The sequence below is a fragment of the Pleurodeles waltl genome, chromosome 1_2, assembly GCF_031143425.1.
Source record: "Pleurodeles waltl isolate 20211129_DDA chromosome 1_2, aPleWal1.hap1.20221129, whole genome shotgun sequence".
NCBI lineage: Eukaryota > Metazoa > Chordata > Amphibia > Caudata > Salamandridae > Pleurodeles > Pleurodeles waltl.
In genome coordinates this window covers 1334516025-1334541631 of record NC_090437.1, presented here as the reverse complement: position 1 = coordinate 1334541631, position 25607 = coordinate 1334516025, and the positions used below count along the sequence as shown (strand labels likewise).

General features: G+C 47.9%; 1 protein-coding gene across 1 annotated transcript in view; it reads right to left on the bottom strand.

The window, feature by feature from the left end:
* LOC138251856 (long-chain-fatty-acid--CoA ligase ACSBG2-like) overlaps window positions 1–17296 on the bottom strand; it is a 374130-nt gene extending 356834 nt beyond the window's left edge. Inside the window, exon 1 of the mRNA XM_069205685.1 lies at window positions 16882–17296. Within this exon, the coding sequence (XP_069061786.1) occupies window positions 16882–16891 (10 nt within the window). The 5' untranslated portion in view covers window positions 16892–17296. The remainder of the gene's footprint in view (window positions 1–16881) is intronic.
* Window positions 17297–25607: the final 8311 nt, after the last annotated feature.

Sequence of the window (25607 nt, the reverse complement as noted above, 5' to 3'; positions counted from 1 at the left end):
CACACACATCCTTAGAGACATGCAACGGGACATGCTAGAAGCACAAAACACTTACACACACGCGACAATAAAACAAATTTGGTCATCAGAATAATTGCTGGTGCACTTGGATTTACTTATGTCACCTTTAATGAGGATGACACAGTGCCGATAGCATATAAATCACATTTATATTCAAATGCAGAACAACGTTTTGCACCTACAGAAAAAATTCTGACAGCAGTTCAGATGGCCGTCATCAAAGAGAGGCCACTTGCCCAGGGGAAACCCATTATTGTTGTCTCCCCAGTGCCGGCCTTAGAGGCTGTCACTAAAGCGAGCGTTCCGAACGCTAAGGCATTACATCCACGCTGGATTCAATGGGCAACGTCTCTGACCGCCACTGATGTCGATTATGTATTCGATCCAAGACTTCAGACACAAGAATTTCTCCAGTATGAACAGGAGTACCCCGCTCCTCTTAATATTTTGCCACTGGACAGTTATAATACTATCATTTATACTGACGGATCGGCACAACCGGCTGTAGGTACTAAACATCAATACTCTGCAGCTTGCACAGCCGTGGGCGGAGTGATGGAAGATGGAGTTTTCCACCCTCACAATAACTACACGCAGACCGTAGGGGACTGCACAGCCCAGTTGGCTGAGCTTAAAGCTCTTGTTCTAGTGCTCGAACATACAGAGGCAAGAAACCAGACTTTGATAGTCTGTGATTCATATTACTGCGTCCAGTCATAAAATGAATACCTCAATCATTGGAAACTGAACGGGTTTAGGGATTCTAAAGGGAACACCATTAAACACAAAATATTGTGGAGAAGGGTGGCTGATCTTAAGGATAAGCTACCATGTGTCCATGTAGTTCATACATTAGGACACCAACGTGTAGGAATACACGTTGCCGGTAATACGTTGGCTGATGAAGCGGCCAAAGCATCGGTAGCTACGGCTTCTGTGGCTGCAGTCACTCGTTCTCGGACGAGGTTGAATAATGAAATACTGATTGCCGTTAAAGCTTCGGCTGCAGGCAAGACCCTTCCGAAAGGTTACCCTACAAACTATACTTACCATATCAGTGCACAGAATGTTGCTTATACAACAATTCCTGGGGTTGGAGATCGAGTGATCCCCAATGAAGACCAAAGATTAGAGCTGATTACAGCCGCACATAAGGGTGTCGCTTCTGCACATGCTGGTATACAGGCCACAATAACAATTCTACAGCAATGATACTGGTGGCCTGGTCTATGCAGACGAACTAAGCAGTATGTCCTTTGCTGTGACATATGCCAGCAGATTAAGGGCTCTAATATAAAACGCCATCTGCAGACATCCCTCTTAGTGTCAGACAAGCCACTTCAGTGTGTGTACCTAGACCATTGTGGTCCCTTACAGCCTGATGGTGCATACAAATACATTCTAGTGGCTGTGGATTCCTGTTCTAGATTCCTGTGGGTATTGCCACAGCGGTCGTCTGACGCCCAGACTGTTATAAAAGATTTGCTGATCTTTATCGGTACATATGCGGTTGCGGCATTCCATTCAGACCAGGGCCCTGCATTTGCCTCTAAGGCATTTAGGGACACCATGCGGACGATGTGTGTTGAACTCCATTACTCCTCACCATACCATCCCAAGGGAAATTTGGTCGTGGAGAGGCGGAATCGTGATCTAAAGCAGTCCTTAACAGCTCGAGTATTAGGTTCAGGCCGCAGTTGGTTACACCACCTATATGGGGTCCAGAGAGCACTGAATAATCTGCCAAGACGGTCCTTGGGGGGAAGATCTCCATATGAGGTTCTCTTTGGGATACCTATGTATGACCCAGATCTTGATGCCCCTGGTATGGTGGCAGCAGAAACACCATTTGACATAAAAGAACGTCTCACTGTTTTACAGGAGCTTCAACAATTTTGTGATGATAAATCATCTGCAAGTGCTGCCACCTTAGGAATAAGGGAATTGGTGAAAACTTCGACTGGCTGGATTCCTGACGTTGGGGATCCGGTTTGTGAGAAGATCGCTGTAAAGAAGGAGTTTGGTCCATCATACAGAGCACCTGTACCAGTCTTGGGAATAAAAGGCACCAGGACTGTCATCTTACCACCACTGTCTGGTTCTAAATCGAACAGATTCATCTCTATTGATGACATCAAATTACACCATGTGGCCGATCCTTCACAGTAGACCAGGAGGTCCCTTGGGTGGTTCCCGATCCCCTCTCACTACCCAACAGGATATCCGTCTACATAGTAGGATGAACATCACTACTGACTATGCAACTATGTCAACTGCTGTTCCAGACACTTCCTCGACCATGGGGAGGGCGGAAAATGAACTTTTGTTGGTTCCAGTCACATCTTCAGTGACCACCCGCTTCAAGATTTGGCTGTATTTTACACGAACACTTCCACGACTAATGACGTTGTCTATCAAGAGCCCCCACGTGCGATGGATCAGAATGTACCGGCTCCTGTGTTTGCAGAGACTACCTCTGGATATTTCATTGACATTGATGATTTTTCTTCAGATTCATCCTCTACAGTGATTGACAACATTTCAAAAAGTAGTAAGCTGTATAGATGGCTTAAGAAGAACTATTTTATCTACCCATGGAACTATTTATGGCTCTGTTTGACATTTATTGCATTAATTTTATGGATTGGTTTTGTGACTGTTTTCTTTTTGCTTATAAATGGTCACTATATTCCTGATCGCTCCTCAGTGGAGCCTGTTGATGAAATTTTAACACCACATCATTCTTCACATAAGGTCCAGAGAGATTTGTCCCCTGTAAATATTACAGCAATACCAATTACTGATGGGATTGTGTGGGACAAAGTTCCATTCGATATATACGGGCCTACAGAGATTATTCAGATACCATACGTGTTCAAAATTTCAATGTCTGATGTTATTACACCTAATGTTGTCTCTGATGATTGGGATGTCCAAACAGTTGATTCCATGCTAACTGAAATGAAGGACTATTCCGCTTTTGAAAGTGATGATGTATATGATTATTCAATGAATTATGGGGAAATGTTCTGCTATAACAATTGGGGACATCACTACCTACACCGTGCCACTAGATATAGGCCTCTCTTGAACTACACACAGTGGGAACACTGTTCGACACCACAGGTGGGGAGTCCAAAGTATTATAGAGATAAATTTACATACTTTTCTGGGCATGATCCAAAAAAAGCAGAGTCGTATTATTTTAAAATACCTCCGGCACAAATTAGAAAAATTTTGCTAACAGATACAAAACTGATTTATTCAGATCCCTTTGTTTCCCGGCTCTCGATTGAGGGTTACGAATATTGGAAGAGCACTATTGACTTGAAAAGTTTATGGGGAACACAAGATTGGCAGATACAGGGTAGGGAGGCTTTGTTTCGAGCATGCCTGATTCCTGTGCAAATGATTTTCTTAAATGATACTATTGAGCAGACATCCTGTCTGGGGTTAGCAAAAATTAAAGATCTAAACACGCCCAGTATCCCTACTCTGACAAAATTTAGAGATTGGCAACACTTCCTTAATATCACAGAGGACAGGCTAGATGCAATGGTTAAGGCTGGTACCTATAATTCTTCACTTTCCAGTCCCGGCAGGTGGTTAGTATGGCCCACCGCTACTAATGAGTGTCAAAGGCGTTTTTTGAACTCTTCAGGGGGTTTTTCAATAAATAGGCCTGACCCTCGCTTTCTATCAGGTCAACATACCTGGTATAGTTACAACATACAGTGTGGGTAAGCTGTGCCAGCAATGGGTGCAAACAAACACGTTAACAGCGGTTAAGAAACACCTGAACACTCTTTCCGACAGTATAGACTTACAGGATTTTCTGCTAGGTCCTAGAAAACAGCGCTCGAAATGGTTTTTATATGCTATGCACAATGAAATTTGGAAACTTTCCCAGATTGAGGCTGCTGCGCGTTTAAGGCAACTAGATAAGGACAATTTGGAAAAAACATTAGCTGTCGTCGACAATGGCATGAACAAGCTGTCCAACAGGATTTATTCACTATCGAATTTAGTGTCGTCTGCTATTGATATCACTCAGACTGACTTATCCCGGTTATATTCTGGGCAAACACAGCTACGTTCCATCAAGCAGCTGGGTTGGACATTGCAGACACTGAAAAGTGGCCACATTCCATGGAGGTATATTAATGGGAGTGAATTCTTCACTGCTTTTAATTTTTCCAGGGAACAAGAGACAATGGCTAAAAGGGAGGCTACTTTCACCCTGCTTCAAGTAGAGAAATTAGATAAGTTGCCCTTCACAGTAGCAGAGAGTCCTTCAACTATCTGGCTCCTACACGGCATTATTAATTTACCGATTTCGACCTTTCGTTTCTCGAGCTGCCTGAAACATCTTGCAGTGGGACGATATGAGCAGCTAGGAGATAGCTTTATTAAGAAAGAGTGGGAGTTGCCCTTTGATTATAGATGTCTGAACAGTGAAAGAGAGGTCTTTCTTAGCGGAAGTGAATGTGAGACTGCTGTTCGTCATTCTATGATATGCAAACAGGTGTCTCTTCACGGTCTTTGCAATGCGGGGGTCACAAATTTTGCCTGTTTTCTGAAGGGTACTCCCGTCCCCTTGATTCGTCCAGTGTTTCATGTACTTTCCAATGGAAGTTATGTGGTACTGAACGATCAAAGCTGTTGCGGCATGCGACCTGGAATTGCCTACGCAATCTCGGTCACGAAGGTCGTTACGTGTTGTGGACATGTTTTGTTTCCCCCCACACGAGAGATAAAAGTATCTGACATGTGGCCCCACATAGATACTATTAATGTGAACTATGACAAGCTGAGTAGGCTAAAGGCGCTATTGTTTCAGAAACAGGTCGCCTTGACATCCGCAAAAGAGAAGTATGCTCTCCAGATTGTGAGATCATCAGCTGAGATACAATCCCTTATAAATACCAATTTCCCCAAACACTTTGGAGAGCTTGTATCCAGAATATTCAATGCTTCAAGCACCACTGGGATTGTTCATTTCTTTAAGGCTGTCAGGTCTGGTTTCATGTCCATCTTCCAGACTGTCTTCGGAGTCATCCCGTCAGCCATCCATTCTCTCTTTTCAAGTGTGTTTGGTGGCTTTCCAATTATTTTGGCTTTAATTGGCGGACTACCACTGCTATTTCTTCTGATTCGCAGTGGTTGTTTCTTTCCAGGAACACAGAGCAATGGAGCCGCTCCCGCCAACTCCACTGTGCTGTGAGCGCATGGTTCAGATCTTCGATGCACCTTTGCTGGCGGAACTGGAGCTTGACTGGTCGTTGTCATTTCGGCCACTTCTCTGGTGTGTACAACCAGTCTTCCGCTGCATATGGTGTCTCTTTGAACATCTGCCTATTGTCTGCCTTGCTGTTGCACCGACATCTCCTGTGGACCACGAACTGCTGATGTCCCCGATGAGGGTTCATACACGGTCATGCCCCTTGAGACTGAGGTTGCTCCGCGAGGCCACCTATGAGCCTCCCGTTATGAGATCTACCATGGATGAGGACACTGCAACGAGTAACGATACACCAGGAAATACAGCTCACTTCTGCTCTGTGGATCCGTTTGTCCGCCCAGCACTAGACTTAACTTCGGACGATGTTGACTCATTTTTTAGATCCTTGACTGGTGACTTCGATGACATTCTTCAAGATCATGCGTGTAACACATAATTTGATGAATTGACTTGCCATTTCCCGATTCCAAATTATGTAATTACATTTTTTGCTGTTGCACGCTGTACTTGTTATAGTTGACATTAACATCTCTGTATGTATTTTTAAAGAGATTTGTTTTAACATATTTTTTAACACATGCAAATGCTTTTTTGGCTTATTTTAGCATTTAGCTTTTAGTTCAGGAGCTATTTTTTTTAGCATTTGGGTTCCTGTACCTTCATCATACCTGTTACGGCAATGGGGAGGGTGTAGTGAATCCTAGTTCGTTTTAATGGGATAGCAGGAGTTAGCTTAGCCTCTGGTTTGTAGACTCGTGCCCCTGTCACCTAGTGACTTTTAACCTACTGAGCTTGCTCTGTCTTAGCTCATTTAATTATTTATTTCTTCTAAGATGGCTGCCTTGTTTATAGTTAGGCCACTTGTTATGAGTTACATTATCAGTGTCACCGCGCCAAGGCGTCGAGATCAAGCACCAAAGACAAACAAACAGTAGGTGTTCACACTTAGGGATTTTCCCTCTCTATATTTCGAGGGATTGTTGATATTAATTGCCGTCCCAAGCATGCCTGTTATCTATTGTTTAGGAATACACCTACGTCAGGGGACCTTGCAGATCTGTATAAATGCATCACACTTTAGACAGATAATCAGAGGGATTCCGACCAGAGGGCATCGCCACCATCGCTGATACCGATGCTGCAGTCATCTTGACGCTGACCCAGTCTTCGTGTCCCTGCGGAGTCTGAGATAGAGACCTCATTCCAAGGTAACGAGGGTTGGGGGCTCCTCTCATGGACACGGCTTTGGCAGATTAGGTTTAGCAAACCCAGCTCTCCTTTAGGTAGGAGGTTAGGCCTATTCACATGAGGGTAATAGGGCATATTCCATCTTATATATCTTTTTCATGTATTGCAAAATGGTGGGGGTCTTTGTAACAATGACTCTCTTCTTCACAATACTGTTACTTGCTATATTCATTATCCTAATCATTGCAGTCCATGCAACTTATCGCAAATTGCAGTTATGTTAAATAAAAAGCTATTATAACTTTACTGCATCTGTGTCATTGCCTATGTTTGTATGAGACATGATATATCTGTGAGAAAAGAGTAATATCCGTTTAACCACGACATACCCTGAGATATCTTATTTTGAGTCCATGCGTAAACGACTGCCATAAATCACCTTTTACTATTGTGTTTCTGGTGAGGTACTGCTAGTGAGCCGGTAAGGTTGGGACAACAGTTGCGACTTGTTGTAGGAAAGACTCAGTCGCCTACAAACAAAAGTACTGTCATCCTGAGACCAGCAGTCTTGCTCAGAGCAAGAGTCCAAACTACAACATGGCGCCACCAACGATTGTGTTTAGGCACTAATTTACGGATACCCTGACTATCACTGTCTCCCGGACAACAGGTACCCTAAGTACCATTATACGGAGACGTCCGTGGTCTTTGGGAGATTCCTCCCCAGCTGAACAGGTAACACCTGATTAAGCTGTAGGTTGTTCGAGCTCGAACTGCGGACTGATGACTGAAGAATGGCTGACTGATGATATGTGAAGAATGGCGGACTGATTGTATGTGAAGAATGGCTGACTGAAGATACCAGAAGAATAGTGGACTGATGATATCTAAAGAATGACTGACTGAGATGATACCAGAAAAATGGTAGACTGATGGTAGCAGAAGAACGGCTGACTGATGGTACATGAAGCAGTGGTGTAACGATACTTGAGGGGAGCCCTTGCAAAGTACATAGAAGTGGCCGTCTCCAAGCTCAGTCAGTAGCTTTCAGTCCAGGTTACTGTGCTGAGGGGGCCACCTGGAACTTGGGGTCTCTTACGCACCGCAGGGGCTTTGGGGGGCTATGTTTCGCCACTGACCTGAAGAATGGTTGACTGATGGTACCAGTTGGTTGCCTCTTGTTAGCGCTGTAGGAGGCTGGACTGGCTTGTAGTGAGTACCAAGGGGTATTTGCACCTTGCACCAGGCCCAGTTATCCCTTATTAGTGTATAGGGTGTCTAGCAGCATAGGCTGATAGATAATGGTAGCTTAGCAGAGCAGCTTAGGCTGAACTAGGAGACGAGTGAAGCTCCTACAGTACCACTAGTGTCATATGCACAATATCATAAGAAAACACAATACACAGATATACTAAAAATAAAGGTACTTTATTTTTATGACAATATGCCAAAGTATCTCAGAGTATACCCTCAGTATGAGGATAGCAAATATATACCTATGTGACCTTGTAGAGGGTCGCTGGGACTATTAGAAAATAGTAAGGGTTAGAAAAATAGCCCACCCCAAGACCCTGAAAAGTGAGTGCAAAGTGCACTAAAGTTCCCCAAAGGACATAGAAGTCGTGATAGGGGAATTCTGCAGGAAAGACACAAACCAACAATGCAACAACAATGGATTTCCAGTCGTGGGTACCTGTGGAACAAGGGGACCAAGTCCAAAAGTCACAAGTAAGTCGGAGATGGGCAGATGCCCAGGAAATGCCAGCTGTGGGTGCAAAGAAGCTGCTACTGGACAGTAGAAGCTTAGGTTTCTGCAGGAACGACAAGCGCTAGAGACTTTCCCTTTGGAGGACGGATCCATCACGCCGTGGAGAGTCGTGCAGAAGTGTTTTCCCGCCGAAAGACCGCCAACAAGCCTTGCTAGCTGCAAATCATGCGGTAAGGGTTTTTGGATGCTGCTGTGGCCCAGGAGGGACCAGGATGTCGCCAATTGCGTCAGGGGACAGAGGGGGCGTCAAGCAAGGCAAGGAGCCCTCTCAGCAGCAGGCAGCATCCGCAGAAGTGCCAGAAACAGGCACTACAAGGATGCGTGAAACTGTGCTCACCCGAAGTCGCACAAAGGAGTCCCACGTCGCCGGAGAACAACTTAGGAGGTCGTGCAATGCAGGTTAGAGTGCCGTGGACCCAGGCTGGACTGTGCACAAAGTATTTCTGCCGGAAGTGCACGGAGGCCAGAGTAGCTGCAAAAGTCGCGGTTCCCAGCAATGCAGTCTGGCGTGGGGAGGCAAGGACTTACCTCCACCAAACTTGGACTGAAGAGTCACTGGACTGTGGGAGTCACTTGGACAGAGTTGCTGGATTCAAGGGACCTCGCTCGTCGTGCTGAGAGGAGACCCAGGGGACCGGTGATGCAGTTCTTTGGTGCCTGCGGTTGCAGGGGGACGATTCCGTCGACCCACGGGAGATTTCTTCGGAGCTTCTAGTGCAGAGAGGAGGCAGACTACCCCCACAGCATGCACCACCAGGAAAACAGTCGAGAAGGCGGCAGGATCAGCGTTACAGAGTTGCAGTAGTCGTCTTCGCTACTTTGTTGCAGTTTTGCAGGCTTCCAGCGCGGTCAGCAGTCGATTCCTTGGCAGAAGGTGAAGAGAGAGATGCAGAGGAACTCGGATGAGCTCTTGCATTCGTTATCTAAAGAATCCCCAAAGACAGAGATCCTAATTAGCCAGAAAAGAGGGTTTGGCTACTTAGGAGAGAAGATAGGCTAGCAACACCTGAAGGAGCCTATCAGAAGGAGTCTCTGACGTCACCTGCTGGCACTGGCCACTCAGAGCAGTCCAGTGTGCCAGCAGCACCTCTGTTTCCAAGATGGCAGAGGTCTGGAACACACTGGAGGAGCTCTGGGCACCTCCCAGGGGAGGTACAGGTCAGGGGAGTGGTCACTCCCCTTTCCTTTGTCCAGTTTCGCGCCAGAGCAGGGCTAAGGGGTCCCTGAACCGGTGTAGACTGGCTTATGCAGAAATGGGCACCATGTGTGCCCATGAAAGCATTTCCAGAGGCTGGGGGAGGCTACTCCTCCCCTGCCTTCACACCATTTTCCAAAGGGAGAGGGTGTAACACCCTCTCTCAGAGGAAGTCCTTTGTTCTGCCATCCTGGGCCAGGCCTGGCTGGACCCCAGGAGGGCAGAAGCCTGTCTGAGGGGTTGGCAGCAGCTGCAGTGAAACCCCGGGAAAGGCAGTTTGGCAGTACCAGGGTCTGTGCTACAGACCACTGGGATCATGGGATTGTGCCAACTATGCCAGGATGGCATAGAGGGGGCAATTCCATGATCATAGACATATTACATGGCCATATTCGGAGTTACCATTGTGAAGCTACATATAGGTAGTGACCTATATGTAGTGCACGCGTGTAATGGTGTCCCCGCACTCACAAAATCTGGGGAATTGGCCCTGAACAATGTGGGGGCACCTTGGCACCCAACTTAGCACCCAACCTTTACCAGGTAAAGGTTAGACATATAGGTGACTTATAAGTTACTTAAGTGCAGTGTAAAATGGCTGTGAAATAACTTGGACGTTATTTCACTCAGGCTGCAGTGGCAGGCCTGTGTAAGAATTGTCAGAACTCCCTATGGGTGGCAAAAGAAATGCTGCAGCCCATAGGGATCTCCTGGAACCCCAATACCCTGGGTACCTCAGTACCATATACTAGGGAATTATAAGGGTGTTCCAGTAAGCCAATGTAAATTGGTAAAATTGGTCACTAGGCTGTTAGTGACAATTTGTACAGAGAGAGCATAACCACTGAGGTTCTGGTTAGCAGAGCCTCAGTGAGACAGTTAGGCATCACACAGGGAACACATACCTTTAGGTCACAAACTTATGAGCACTGGGGTCCTGACTAGCAGGGGCCCAGTGACACATAACAAACATACTGAAAACATAGGGTTTTCACTATGAGCACTGGGCCCTGGCTAGCAGGATCCCAGTGAGACAGTGAAAACACCCTGACATACACTCACAAACAGGCCAAAAGTGGGGGTAACAAGGCTAGAAAGAGGCTACTTTCTCACAAGTGCGTCGTCTAAAAAGTTGTTTATCAGTTGGAAGTCATTGACTGAATATGAGGACTGTTCTGAGCAGGTAACAGGGCCCCTCTCTGCCATTGTAGGTTTGGTCACCACGCTTTGGCCAGGACCACTGAACCTCGCGGGAATAGGCTGATTGGCCCCTGGATTGTTTAAAGATGGTGTTATATAGTTGCTCCCAGAGGTCCAAAGGTCCCCTTGGCTGTAATGCACTCCTGATTCCTGCAGTGTTGGCATGAGTGTGTATGTACAGGCCGTGTTCACACATGTGGAACGTGATGCACCACAGTGCGCATAAAATACTGTGTTGTACTGAAAGCCCATGAGAGATGTGTTGCAGAGGATGTGGTTCTTGCTGGCAGACTCCACCTCACCCTGCTCATTGCCCTTTTGCTGCCTTTGTCTAATGGTCATGTGTGGCGAGGCAGGCACGTGGCACTGACTGGCACTGCGCCATCCGGGGACATATGGGCAGACACTGGTAGCCTACAGTAATGTGACATAGCGCTGCTACCCCTAGTCCCTTAGTGGGTGTGCAATTGGCATTTATCACAATATCATGCATGCAACATAATAAATGCTAGGACAACTTTTGTGGGTATAATATGTCGCAAGTTTATTATTTACACAGGTTGGGTTAGCTTACGGGCGATCCCGGTGTCGGAGATGAGTTTCTTAAACATTGGCCGACACCCATCCTGAGAAAGCTAGAGCTGTTCTGTCTGGTGTTCTCTGCACCAACACTCTTATCATCTTACAGCTCGTTCCTTTATTGTGGTTTACCACTTTTTCAATTTGTCATGCTCCTGACAAGTCAGAGCGAGACCCAGGCCAGTCTCCACAGTTGCTCAGGATTCCAACTGTCCCTTGCGGGATTAAGGAGCGCCGTCGCGTCATCCCAGACCCCGCCGTAAAGGCTCCAAGTAGCCTGAGGAATACCTTTTGGCTCCAGGAATCACCATCTGGAGGCCTTTTAATCATTTATCAAGCTTTAGGATCGCCCTGTAACTCCGCCAAGCTTCGGGGATGGCATCTCGCGATAACCGAGGCCCCCCCACCTGTGCTCCTCCCTTAATTATTAATTCTCAGGCTGTTATCTCGAGAGGGTCTCTACTCCTGTATGAAGTATCTGTGCCTCCCTTCCGCCCGGTGTACCCATCTGCTGGATACAAACCGTGCTGATTCGCACTTGCACGGGTTGATTCCCTGCCTGGACATTCCACTTGTGGCTGGAGACCCGGCTCCCTGCATCACCACCCCTGGGATCATTTTTGCCCTAACTGTTCCCCAGACCTCCCCCCGGGCGACAGTCCAGGCCAGACCCAGTGTTAAGACGGCCTGCCACCGCGGGCCTCTCCCGCCAGTTGTTTAGCTGGTTTCCCCAGGCGGAATCTGGAAAGCCTGGCTTACCCCTCTTGGCCCCCAGCTGGCCAACTCTAGCACGCATATTGCACCTCCCGGTCAAGGGGTTCCCCTCCAGGCGAGTTTGCTGTCGCTGAAACCGGGGTTCCGCCCCCCCCCCCCCACTCTGGCCGGTGTTCTGCTCTGGCCACCAAGGAGTGGGCTCATCGTCATGCCCTCGCTGGACGAGCAGGGAAACATTACCTCACAATTTCTTGCTTTCTGTTACAGCCCTTGTTATGGCTCGACAATTCTACACTAATTCAGGCAGGCCCTTAACTTCTTCGGATGTGTCCGCCATTACCGCAGTCAGTAACCTGCTTTTGCTAACGCTCCCCACCTGACCCCCTTTTCATAGGCCTGCTTTAAGGTCGGCCTTCTGGTGAAGCAGCGGTATCTTGGGGGACCTTAATGCAAGAGCTCAGCAGAGTTCCTCTACATCTCTCTTTTCACCTTCTGCCAAAGGATTGACCGCTGACTGTTCAAAACGCCTACAAAAGCCGCACCCAAGTAGCAATGACGACTACTGTACCTTCGTTCCGCCATGTCCCGCCCCCTGTTGAGCTCACCACCATCTTTGGGGCCCCACTGAAGTGTCTCCCCTCGCCTGTGACACAACTTTTTTGTTTGTAAATTTTTTGAACCTGTGATTCTTAAATAAACTAAGAAATATATTTTCTATACAACCTATTGGCCTGGAATTGCCTCTGAGTGTGTGCTCCTAATTCATTGCCTGTGTGCGAACAACAAGGCCCAGCACAGCCCTCTGAGAAACCTACAGCTCGACCCCAAAATAGAGCACTGCGATTCTCTCTCTCTGGCACTATCTTACCTCTAAGGAGGGGAACCCTTGTACTCTGTGCGTACTATTTCTTACTTTGAAATAATACCCCCCAGCGCCGGCTTCCTACCGCCGGGCTACAGTTCGGCCCGGCTGAAAATTATTAACATTCCCGGCGCTCCTTCCGTTTAATTGTTTATTCATTGCATTATTATTAATTTCTTCCTTTTTTTTTTTTTTTTTAATTGTTTATTCCTTGTTATTATTATTCTCATTTAAATATATATATATATACATATATATATTTTTTTTTAACCCATTTTGTGCCTGCATCCAATACGCCCGCGCTGCTGCCCACCGATTGGTCATCTCCCTTCTCTTTGAGGCAGCTGGGGCCCAGCATTATTACCTGCCTAAACTCCTGCCACACGGGCCTGCCTCATCAGATTGACAACAAAGCGTCTCCTCTAGGTAGCTGGGCCGCAAGTTCCTTCCCAGCCTAGACTTGTGAGACAGGCCTCTGCTTCACAACTAACTTTGGGGGTCATTCTGACCCTGGCGGTCGGTGACCGCCAGGGTCACCGACCACGGGAGCACCGCCAACAGGCTGGCGGTGCTCCCTCGAGCATTCTGACCGCGGCGGTTCAGCCGCGGTCAGAAACGGAAAGTCGGCGGTCTCCCGCCGACTTTCCGCTGCTCGGGAGAATCCTCCATGACACCCCCTACCGCCATCCTGTTCCCGGCGGGTCTCCCGCCAGGAACAGGATGGCGGCAGGGGATGCCACTGGGATGGGCACTGCAGGGGCCCCCGTAAGAGGGCCCCACAAAGTATTTCAGTGTCTGCAAAGCAGACACTGAAATACGCGACGGGTGCAACTGCACCCGTCGCACCTTCCCACTACGCCGGCTCAATTCTGAGCCGGCGTCCTCGTGGGAAGGTAGATTTGCCCTGGGCTGGCGGGCGGCCTTTTGGCGGCCGCCCGCCAGCCCAGGGCAAATCTCAAAATACCCTCAGCGGTCTTGCGACCGCGGAGCGGTATTTTGTCGGGGGAAGACTGGCGGGCGGCCTCCGCCGCCCGCCAGTCTCAGAATCACCCCCTTTGTCCCCTCATAATCCAGTGACAAGTCCATAAAATTACCACGTCCTACTCAGTTAGCGTGCTACGCCTTGCTCCTTTATGACTTTATGTTCTTGCGGAACGAACTTAGCCTTCCATTCAATGCTCCTGACGGCTTTGAATCCCGATGAGCTTTCTATAGTTATTAGTTAACTATTATTAGTGTAAACGATTTTTGGCCTCGGGACCCCCGCGCAATTATTATTATAAATTTTTTTAACTTTGTGCGCCCGCCGGCATAATGGCGCGAAAGGCCCCGGCATGCCGTTGGCGGCTGTGCTCAATTCGCCGCTTGGAACCAGGTTCATAACTATCCCGGGCGCCCTAACCTAAGCTAACCTGCTACCATGCCAGCGCCGCCTGCACCGGACGAGAGCGGGCGAGAGCGGCTTTGCTTCGGTGACCGAAGCAAAGTCTGAGAAGGGCAGGACAGAGGGGGTATCAACTTCGGACCGCGAACCGAAACTGAGAAAAAGAGATCTGGTAAGGTGCAAAGGAAAGAGGAAGGGTTTGCGGGTGGCAGCGGCTGAAGGGAGCGGGTGGCATCAGATTACTGAACTCGCGTCTTCCCCGCTTTCTTTGCCCCATATCCCCTACAAAAGCAGGGATTCGCCATTGCCTCCAACCCTTGTACCCCCCTTTCCTCTGACTCACCTCACATTTTTCCTGCCAGATGTCCGTATCAGGACTCTGCCTCCCTCCCGTCCTGCTCATTGCTCGCCTTTCAGAAAAAGAGGCCCAGCCCTGCGAGGTCACCCCTTAAATGGACCTCCTGGCCTCACTCCTCCCTCCTCGCACCTTTTGGGGCCATAAACAGGGGTGGACCACCCTCCCTAGGTACGGAGGCCCCTCCTGGCCATTTTCCCTCTAACAGGGGAGCGACGCTACGAAGCTGTCCCCTTTATTGTCGCCCTACGTGCGACGTGGCCAGCCACAGATGACTGGTGGTGAAATGGGGTGCCATGGACCCAGGGGGGGTTAAGGAAGTAATTCCCTTGTGCCCCCAAGGCACAGCACACAGACTGCCTGTGCCTTGGCATTAGGGCCCTTCACCAGTCTGGCCCTAGTGCTCGTCGTCCAGGATTCACTTCACCCTCCACTCAGAACTCTTGCCAAAGTTCGCAGGGTTAAGGAAGCAAACACTGCAGCCAGGGCCTTTGCCCTCCTCGCCCTTAGGCCTGGAATAGCCTGCTGGACCAGTGGTGTCACGAAACTGGAGGTGCCCCTCCCCCCCCGGAAAGAGCACAGAGGCGCCCCCCCTGGACTCACTCAGGCCATGTGGTGCGCTCATGAGGTCCCCTTGGAGCTCTACCCCCACATCCTCCCTCCTCCCTCCTGCGCTGCGGGGGCCTTTGTTACTCCACTGTGCCGGTCGAATTACGTCAAACACTCAATGAATTTTCTGGCAATAAACAACCGAAGACATGGCTTTCCATTTCTTAATTGTAATACCCCTCGCCTTCTCTCTTTCTTTTCCCTAGCGCCGGGACACTCCCTGGAGCAACCGCGTGCTCTATTAATCCTGCTAGTCATTCATTCATTCATGCAGTGTGGTAATGCAGAGCAGTGCACAGTAATGCTTCCAGGTGCAGTGATGTGGGCGGTGGACCAATGACCAGGTAGTGTGATGTGATCAGAGTCAGAGAAAGAACGGCACCAAAAATGTGGCCCAGGTCGCACGCCCCTTATTCCTAGATTATTGCACCTTGAAGATAGAATGATTAGCATCCAGACCTGATCTAAAACTGCAGAATTTGCTTGAAGCCACTACTCCCCTAAAAAACATTCCGATGCTCAACCTGCAAGAGCTTGTCACTGACGAAAAGCCGGACCTATTGAGCTTGTCAGTCGGTGCTCGAGGACCTGTGCATCTCTCGGGTCAGCTGCTGATGGTCCCTCCCCCCGAGGCCACCGTCACTGGATCCAGGACGCGTGCAGGATGTTCAGATGTTTCATCACGTCGTGCCTCCAGGCCTTCACGGGTCTTGCATCAGTGTACAGAATATTTCCTGTTTTTACTTGCCTCACCCCTTGTCTGCCGAAGAGTGGGTTTATTGACATTGAAAGGCAGGGGCGTAGGTGAGTCTCGAGGTGTCCCAACCACTCCTGCGCTGCAGCAGCTAACGTGATGCTGCTCCGGAGGGTGTTGTGGGGTGAAGGACTGATTGATGCACCACCCGGGGAGAGAGACAGAAGGAGAGAAAGAGAGGGCATGAGAGAGAGGAGAGAGGGAGAGCCAGAGAGAAAGATAGGGAAAGGGAGAGAGCCGGAGAGAAAGAGAGGGAGAGACAGGGGGAGGGAGAGGACAGGGGACAGAGAGAGCAAGGACAGAGAGAGCGAGAGAAGGAGAGGGACAGAGAGGGAGAGAGAGACGGTGAGAGGGAGGGATAGAAGGAGAGAGAAAGAGAGAGCGAGAGAGCGAAAGAAAGGCGAAGAAAGACGGTGAGAGACACAGAAGAATAGAAAGAGAGAGCAATAAAAAGAGGGAAAGCGGGAGGGGGAGAAAGGAGAGAAAGAGAGACAGAGAAAGAGAGAGGGGGGGAGGGGAACAGCAGATAGAGCAAGGCGTAAGTCAGCGAGAGAGAGAGTCAGGTGGTGAGAGAAAGTGAGAGGGAAAGAGAGGGAGGAGAGAGGGAAGGGATGAGAGGAGAGAGAGGAGAGAGTGAGTTTCTAATTGTGGTCAGGCACACCGTCCCCTCTACCCCCCACCCCCCCCCCCCCCCACACACAAACCACGTAAAAGCTCAAGACACGCTATTGGGGGGCTGCATTGAGACCTCACATTTTAAACATGATCTGACGCTGTGTTCATTTGTTTTAAATAATACAACACACATTCTATTTTATGCACCCCGTCTACCTGCTTCTTATTCACAAACAGCCTCATATCTCCTGGGTTCCCATTCTCTCTCAAGTGTCTTCCTTTCACCTTCTACTGTCAAAAGAGAACATTCTACCGAGTGTTATCATCCCACACTGGGCCACAGGATACACCTGTAGAAGTGATACAGGTACTCTCGCGATACCCAGGTGACCTACCTGGATCCATCACTGCGGCGGGTGGGCTCACGTCCTCAGGGTCCTCCGAGGTTCCGTCTCCGACTCCCCTCCTATAATGGCTGATGCAGATACTTCACCCCCTTCTAGACGTGCTTGAGACCAGTGGATGGTAAGTCCTTGGTGACAGCTTGCAGAGTGAGCTATCTGTTCACCACAAGAGATGTCTCTTTATCTTCCCGGACACAGGCTGCTCTGAGCTTGGAAGACTCGAGTTAACTCCTCAGCAGGGTACACATCACTGCAATTGGCTTGTGAAGCATCATGACGGCTCTGAGTCCTGGAGGGATGTGGGGAGCTGAGGGCTGAGGACACACTCCCTGTGCCCCCTGACTTCCTGTTACTTGTACCATAAGCACACACAGACACAGTCCTCTCTGTTTATTGCACAGTGTGCCAGCCTGCAAGGTGCAGCGGCCAGGGTGTGTTGTGTAACTTATCACATCCTATGATGTCAGCTGGGCGTGTGCTTCCCCGTGCCATGGCTCCTGCACCCCTGCCTGGGGCACAGCATAGCCGGATCATAGCCGGATCACAGGAGTAATCTTCCAACACCACAAGAATGGCCCCAGGGAAAGTGGCCTCAAGGTGAGAGAAGCTGTGGTCCGTCTCTTTAAGTTCCCTCTGGGCTGCAAACTCCATCTTAGTTTTAGAATGTGGGATTGCTTGTTGGTACTGCAGAAGTTCCTGCAGCCTCATTTACGAGGCCCTAGCTGCACACTTTGCCACCGGAGCCTCATTTTTTTTTACGCTTCAGCGGGACATTGTGCCAGCCATATTTACAAGGCCACACAAAGCCACCTTGCGTGGCTTTTCATCGGCTTGTAAAAATGGACCCCTTCCACGAAACGCACTGCGTGAAAGGGGCATTCCTCGGGTTTTGCTTGGGGTGTTCCTACGCAACTCCCATGGAACCCGAAGGAGTCTGACGCATTCCCGATTTACAAGTTTGAAGACTGGGAATTAGTCCGATTGCTGTGCCAAAATAGTGACGCACCAGGGAGAAATATCTTTATTTTTTCCAGTTTTTTCCTATTTCTGTATGTGCTGCATTCTGCATCACACATACAGACAGGAAGCCACCTCTTGCCATTGTTTTTGTGCAGGAAGTGCCCCTTCCTGCACAAAAACAGTCATCCCCACAAAGCAGGCACCCTGGTGCAAGGGGAACTGGTGCAAGGGGGGCTGTGTTGGTGCTAGGCAATAATTTGTGCTCAGTGCAGGGGGAGAGAACAGAAGTGCGCTGCATCTTGTAGATACAGTGCATTTGCGCCATGGGCCTCATAAATGAGGCCCTTAGTTTCTCAAGGAACTCACTACAATTGCTTCTCAAAGTAGAGAGTGAATGTGGTTTTGGCCAGAGTTCCTGACTTTGGAGCTGGAGAACCAGGTTGGAGTCTCGGCGTTGGCTCAACATACTGTGATTCCGGGCAAATCAGTTAATCTCCACGTGCCTACCTAAAAATGAATGTGTACTTGTGGTAACGTAACAGGTGCTTGTGTGAAGCACTCCAATGCCTTGAGGTCGAATTCGCACTATATAAAACTACCCAAAAAAAAGGTGCACATTCGTCAATACACATTACGTTACTCCAATTGCGTGTCAGCGTAGGCATTCGCCAGAGCACTTTGAGATTAATGAAGGCGCACGGCTCATGAGTTGGCACTGCCTGCTTTAGAGGCCTCCTCTAACATTGATATCAGTGACACCACTATGATTGCCTTGCCGTGCAGTAGGTCTCTCTTTGATGAGACAGCCATGAGAATTTCCCTCCTCTGCGGCAAATCACTTATCCGCTGCAGAATAGATGTGATTCCTTTACTGTGGGAGTAGCCTGTACTTTATTGTACAGTATATAGGTTTAACCTGGAGTACCGGTGACAATCTTGATGGTCGTATTGTGTTTGTTGTCCCTTTCTGTAAATGTTTTGTATTAATCGAGTGAGTATGCACACTGTCAGAATGGTAGTTTACCAGTCTCCAAACCTTTTCTGAAAAAGGTGGGTTCACCCAAGTCTTATGATAGCTTGATTCTTCCTTCATGGAGCCACCGGTATATTCTGACACAAAAGCACACTCTCTTATGAGGGCTTGCAGCTTTCATAACAGGTTTTTTTTCTAGAAACCCTGTTGCCTATCCCTTACCCTCACTCAAAAAATGATAGTCTGCTCAGAAAATCAAACAAAAAATGCTGTTTTAGGCAACCTGAAATGTATTTTATGACCATTGTCTGTCAGGCTAAACGATAATTTCACCCCTATCAAAGGCTCTTTAAACAGCCCAGGTCTATTTCACAGCCCTGTGGTAGATGGGTGTATGCAAGTAATGCAAGTAATGTAAAGGCAGACAGTTAATGTGCTCTCACATTGTGACTGAACAGCCTTGATGGAAGCGGCTCTCTATGTGGTGCACTAAAAAGAAGTACACCATGCGGAGGGTCCCGTGGATCCCCAGTCGGTTTGCAGAGGCAAAAGTGGATAGGACTAATGCCGTGTTCGTGGTAGTGTGGGCGAGCAGTTAGGCTTATCAGAGGATAGTGCTTTGTTGTACTTACAGAGGCTAGAAATGAGACACATACTAAAAGAATAAATCCAAGACCAATTTAGAAAAATAACATTTCTTTGTATACATACTTTAAACTGAAGAACTTATTATAAGGTAAGTACATTTTGAAGTATCAATCGACAGTGCATTTTCAGAGTTCTTCAATGTTAGCCTATGGAAAGAAAATACATTGAGCAAATAAGCACTTATGATGACTCGCGGGACCAATCTTGTAGACTTAAGGTGGGTACTGGGTAAGGGTCAGGGCCACACCAACAGGTCACTCACAGCACAGGGGCAGCCAGGTGCAGAAGTGGAGTACTGCATTGGCTGCCCAATGTATTTCAATGGGGTTTGGCCTCCATAGTTTTTATGCTGCAGGTTCTGGCTGGGGGGAGAGGGGAGGTCGGGGACAACCAACAGATAAGTTGCTAACGTGGGGTGCTTGGGGACGTAGGTGCACCCTTAGTCCTCTTCACCAGTGCCCAGGGGTGATGGATGCAGGGGTGTCCTTTGGTTTCGTCTTTCCTTGTCCAGCCTGGTCTGAGGCTGCAGGCATCAAAATGGAGTCCTGTAGGGGTGAAACCACAGTGGACTCAAGCTCAGGAGAGCTGGGAACATCGTTGACACCAGGGGTCCACTTGAATTCTGGCCGGTGGCGACAGGTGCAGTGGTTGCTTTAGCTGTCTGGTTTCTCTCTCTTCAGAGGCTGCAGAAGAGGGAACCTGCATGCAGAGACTGCAGACGACTTCAGGGAGTCCAAAAGGTGTGAAACCATGATGGGCTTGGACTCTTGACAGCTGGGAGACCTGCTGGCACTGGAGGTCAACTCCCATTTTGGTCAGTGACGCCAGGTGCAGTGGTGACTTCAGGTGTTGGGTCTTTGCAGAGTCCTTTCCTTAGAGTTGATCAGAGAGAAGGTTAACTGCTCACAGGAAACTTGAGTCTTTTTTGAAGGCAGGCAGTCCTCCCAGGTTTATGGAGGTTCAGCTGTAGGATGAGGTGTTTTCTGGTGTAGTCTGTTGAGGAGTGCAGATAGGCCGACAGGGTTGGTGCCACGTCAGCTGCTTCTTCTCCTCTTCTGTGGGTGCGTCTCTTCTTTGTCCCTTTCTTCTTAGGCCGTCAGGTTCTGAGTTCTGGGATCAGGGGTGCCACCTAAATACTCAACGTAGAGGCATTACCGAGAATGCAAGTGTTGTGTTTGGCTCTCATTATACTAAATGAGACTGCTGGATTCAGGCAGCAGCACCACCAGGCTGTGGGGAACTGAGTCCAATTCCACACCGTGTGACAAATGTCGGACTAACCCTTTCGGCCAGCTAGCAGTACCTCAGCAGCACCTGAAAGTGGCGGTAATTTGTGGCAGCCGTACGCATGACATTCTGATTTCTCAGGGAAATTGTGGGTACTTTACACATATTTGAATGCTTCATCACAGCGTTAATACCTTGTGTGACTGTGTGCTGTTGTGCTGGAGCAGCTCATGCTGGGTTAGTATTTACTGTTTGCACTACAAACTGTACTAAGAGTCTACATATTGTTACAAGCTCAATGTATAAGCGGAGAACCTTGGCTACTGCCAAGGTGCCTGCATCAGGATGCGGTGTATAGAGGCCAATTGAGGCCAGGTAGGACCATCATTACTCTGAGGACCTAGCCGAACATGTAGTGCTGTATGGGGTAGGGCGTCATCATGCCAGTTCTGGTGGTCTTGAAAACATAGGCCCAAATTTGAGAGGGCCTAGCGCCAATTATTGCCAATTACTCTCCTTTCCTTTGTCTAGTTTCACGCCAGAGCAGGGTTGGTTAACAGGATCCTAGTGAACACAGTCAAGCACACTGACATCAGGCAGAAAATGGAGATAACCATAGCAAAAATAGTGTACTTTCCCAATTTCATCCTAACCAAGATGGAGGAATTTAAAAAGTGGTGTCCACTTCATCTTGTCCACCTTAGGGGTGAGACTGGCTTGAAGTGTGCAGACCTCCTAATCTGCCTAATTGTCCCACTTGTCTTTCCGCCAAAAGTGGAGTCAGGACAGGGGGGTTGGTTATCGTCTTCATTCGGAGAGACCTGGATTGCAGTACAAAGGAGGATAGGCCTTTGAAGCTTCCCACCCTGGAATGTCCATCCTGCCTGTCCAGTGCAGGCTTTTGTCTTTGGACCCCAAGAGCATTGGGTCACACCTTGGGGGGATCAGAAACATGGCTAAGGTGGCTGAACCGGCCAGGACCAGTCAGCTAACATAGTAGAAGTTGGTAGGTTTTCAAGGGGCACCTCTAAGGTGCCCTCTGGGTGCATCTATTAATAAATCCAACACTGGCATCAGTGTGGGTTCACCACTACAAGATGTTTGATTCCAAACATCCCTATCTTCAGTGAAGCCATCATGTAGCTGGGGAACTGATGTAGTGACCAGTGTCCAGCACATGTATTTGGAATGGCGTTCCTGGTCACTTATTGTGTCTGAGTATCAACAAGGGCATAGCAGGGGCATATCTGCTAATGCAGATATACCCTTACATATAATATAATGCACCCCACCTTACGGCTGTAAGGCCTGCTAGATGGGTGACTTACATATATTACATGTAGTGTTAGGGGACATGGCACATAAGCTGTGTGCCATGTCGTGTTTTCACTTTGGTCTGCACCAAGACACGCAGCCTGCAATGGCAGCCTAGCTTGTGCTTGTTGAGGGGTCCCTTAGAGTGGCATCATTTGTGTTGTAGCCCTTGGGGACCCTCTTTAGTCCCCCAGGCCCTGGATACCAGGGGTTCCATTTATGAGGGACTTACAGCGGGTGCTAAAGGTTTTGCCAGTTGTGGAAGTGACTGCACTGGGGACCTGGTTAGCAGGAATCCAGTCCACTTTCAGTCAAAATTACATCAGATACCAGGCCAAAAGTGGGGGTGAACCATGCAAAAAAAGATACTCTCTTACAAGCCTGTTTGCCTTGTAAGGTTTTGTTAGTCATTTTCTTTGTGTCAAGTTTGTCATAAGTGTAGTAATTTTTGTGTTCTACACGTCATGGGTCTGTGTGTCGGAGACAATAATATGCACTGCATTACTAACTGTATAACCACTTGACGTTATCACTGGGGAAAGAGGGGTATTTATTATAAAATGGTAGGAAACTTTCACTCAGTGATAACGGAGGTCAATAAGAATGGCTTTTAGACCACACACATCTTTTGACTTCAAGTAATACAGGGACTGAACTTGTTGATTGCTCCTAACAGAAATTATGTATCCAAAGTTGATTTTTTGTCCCACGTCTTTGGATTCCCATAAATAATTCAAGGGCCTGCTTGAGAACCCAGGTTTTGCATATTTATTAGTGAGTGGAGGAGAATCCTAAAATTACTCTTTCTTATTGTGGGACCATCTCTACCAAATGTTGGAGGTCTTTCATTTCAGCTAGGATCGTGCCTTAGGCCTTCAGCCAGTATGATCAGAAGACAGTATTAACAATGCACAATACACGTCCCTCAACTTAGAAATCTTTACCTAATAAATATTTAGTTAGGGTTAATAAAATTGTCCCAAGGGTCTCAACTTGAATGTACTCCTCATGCAGTCACTTCATTTGTCTTGAAACAAGCCTTTCAACTCTAACGTTTTTTGCCTAGTTTACTACTCTGCAATGACTCACATTGGCGAGGCGGCCCTTTGTCAGAAGCTTTGTGCCTGGAACTCGCTTTCTTTCTCTATGGTAATCACTTTGGTCATTCCTCCTCTGCCCTGTCCAAAGACTTGTCACCTCAAGTCTTCTGTGGATATCACCTATTGGGTGCCTCAAATAGTTTATGTCCCTACCCTCTCATCTTCCAGGATGATCCTGATAAAAGGTCAGGGTCACCGATGGGCAGGCCTATGCTGAACTAATTTACAATTTCTTATTTTTCTCCATGTCTCACCTCTTTTTTTATCAAGATAAGTCTATCCCTGCTTCTGGTTTGAGCTAGCATGCTCCAAGGCTATCTCTGCCCATCCATGTAGAGATTTCCAAATTATTTTGAGGAAACTCTAAAGATTGGATTTACAAAGATTTTGTGTTGGGTTTTTGTCACTTTTTTTGTCGAAGACCTGACACAAAATCCATTTTTGTATTTTTACAAAGCATCACAATTGTTGAATTGTATTGCTTTGTAAAAAAAAAAAAACGTAGCGAAGTCATTGCACTGACTCTTGTTACTTTTCGTTAAGAATGCATTCCATGGGTGGTGCATGGGTGTTCCCGTGCATCCACCCATGGATTTTGACTCAAACCCATATATAGAAAGAGGTGCAGACAGTTGTAGACAAATTGGTGACCCTGCCTGAGACTGGCATAGTGAAGAGATATATCCTCTCCTTGTTATTTCCTTTTTGGAAAATGCCTCCTGGACTATTCCTGCACTTGCTGTACAAAGACTGTCCTGTCCATAACGCAGGCACCCCTGCTCTAGGTGTCTGTGTTGGAGCTCGGCAGCCCAAAGAGCTCCAGTGTAGGGAGAGAGCCGAACTGATCCATTTTTTTAAATAACGATGTAGTTCTGCTCTTTCTTTCCAACAACACAGGACAATCTCTTCACTTGATGTGCTGCATTGCATGAAATGTTTGTAAATCTGGGCCTAAGTCTTTCAGGTCTCATTTTACAATAACAAGATGCAGGTGTATTAACAGAGAAGCTGTGTGGCTGTTAATCGTGCTGGGAACAATCTCCTAGACTTTCTAAAAAAATCCTAAACCATGTTATCTTCAAATATATGTCTGGAAATACCTCATGTGCCCTAATCAAAAGAAGGAGTGAGAAGACTTAAATTGGGTCACCTCCACTTCCCCATTACGTAACATCAGTTAATCAACAGCGAGGGAACCCACTAGACAAAAATGACCAACCTGTCTACCCTACTCTAGAAAAGCATCCCTTAGGTGTTTTAACTAGTAACTAGGGTTCCTGGTGGCATGCTTCATCATGGAGTCCTCCTCTAGATATTTATTGTATCTGTCCAGGCTTGGCCTTGACTGTCAAGGAAGCTCTTCTATGCACCAGGGATCTAGGAATACAATTGTCTACTAGCACAGCAGTATTTGTTTATTCACTGTAATGTTAGAAACAGGTGGCAATGCTACTGGAGATTGTTACAGTCCCCACCATCCATAGCACATCATGTCTCAGCCATGCACCTTGCTTTCAGATGTCAGTTGACTTTCATCCTGACCAAACTGCGATCTAGCATCTTTGAACACACTCTCCCATATGTGTGGGCTCTTGGAGGTTCGACCGTCACTTCAACACGCGTGCCAGAAATAGGAACCGATTGGTTGCAAAACTCCATGCGATATTTGTGGCTGGAAAGGGGATCATTGTTGCCCCTTTTAAAATCCACTAGCACCTGGATTGGAATGTAAAAGGCGCCATAACAATCGCCTGTTACAAGTTGTGTCTTTCAGCATTTACTGGTTAGTTTCACCCAAAAAAATTTACTTAGAGAAATTTGGGAGTGATGTGGTAACACCACAAAACTTGTAATTTTGATTCAGGGGTAAGAGAAGAACCAGCCAGTGGTAATAAGGAGCTGTATCTTTCTTGGGGCATCTCCTGATGGTAAACTCCATAAAGGTGATGACTGTGTTGTCAGACCAGGCACATCGGTCATTTTCTAAACTTCAGTTGAACATCTCTTGCATCAGTGGTGCATTATTATTAGTAAACAAATTCAGCAAGAGAAAACCAAAGGCACCCACAAAGCAACAATGGAAATGTTGCTGCAGCATCATAACTCCCATTCGTTGTATGTGTACAATAATCGGTTAGTACATGGTCTGGAGATCTGGGCTTCCATCACCAGGCCCCATTTGCTGTTGATCTGTGCACCGAGCCCTCCTTTCTTAACCCCCTGCCTAATGTTTCTCATCCTTTGGGTTAGTAGGTCTGCCCTGTTCTCTTCAAAGCTGCCTGCTTGGTTATCTTTGTTCTGCTAGGGTTAACCAGTAGCTGCCCATCACCCTGCTTTCCACAGGTAGAATCCTGTAACCTACCCAGTAAGGCTGTGAGTGGTGGTGCGGCCAGCGTGAGATCCATCTTAGTTTTTCCAGGCCAGGCGCATGAAGTCGCTCATGGAAGGAGCATCTGATTTGGGACTCCTTACTATCAGATCTGCAAACGAGCTGC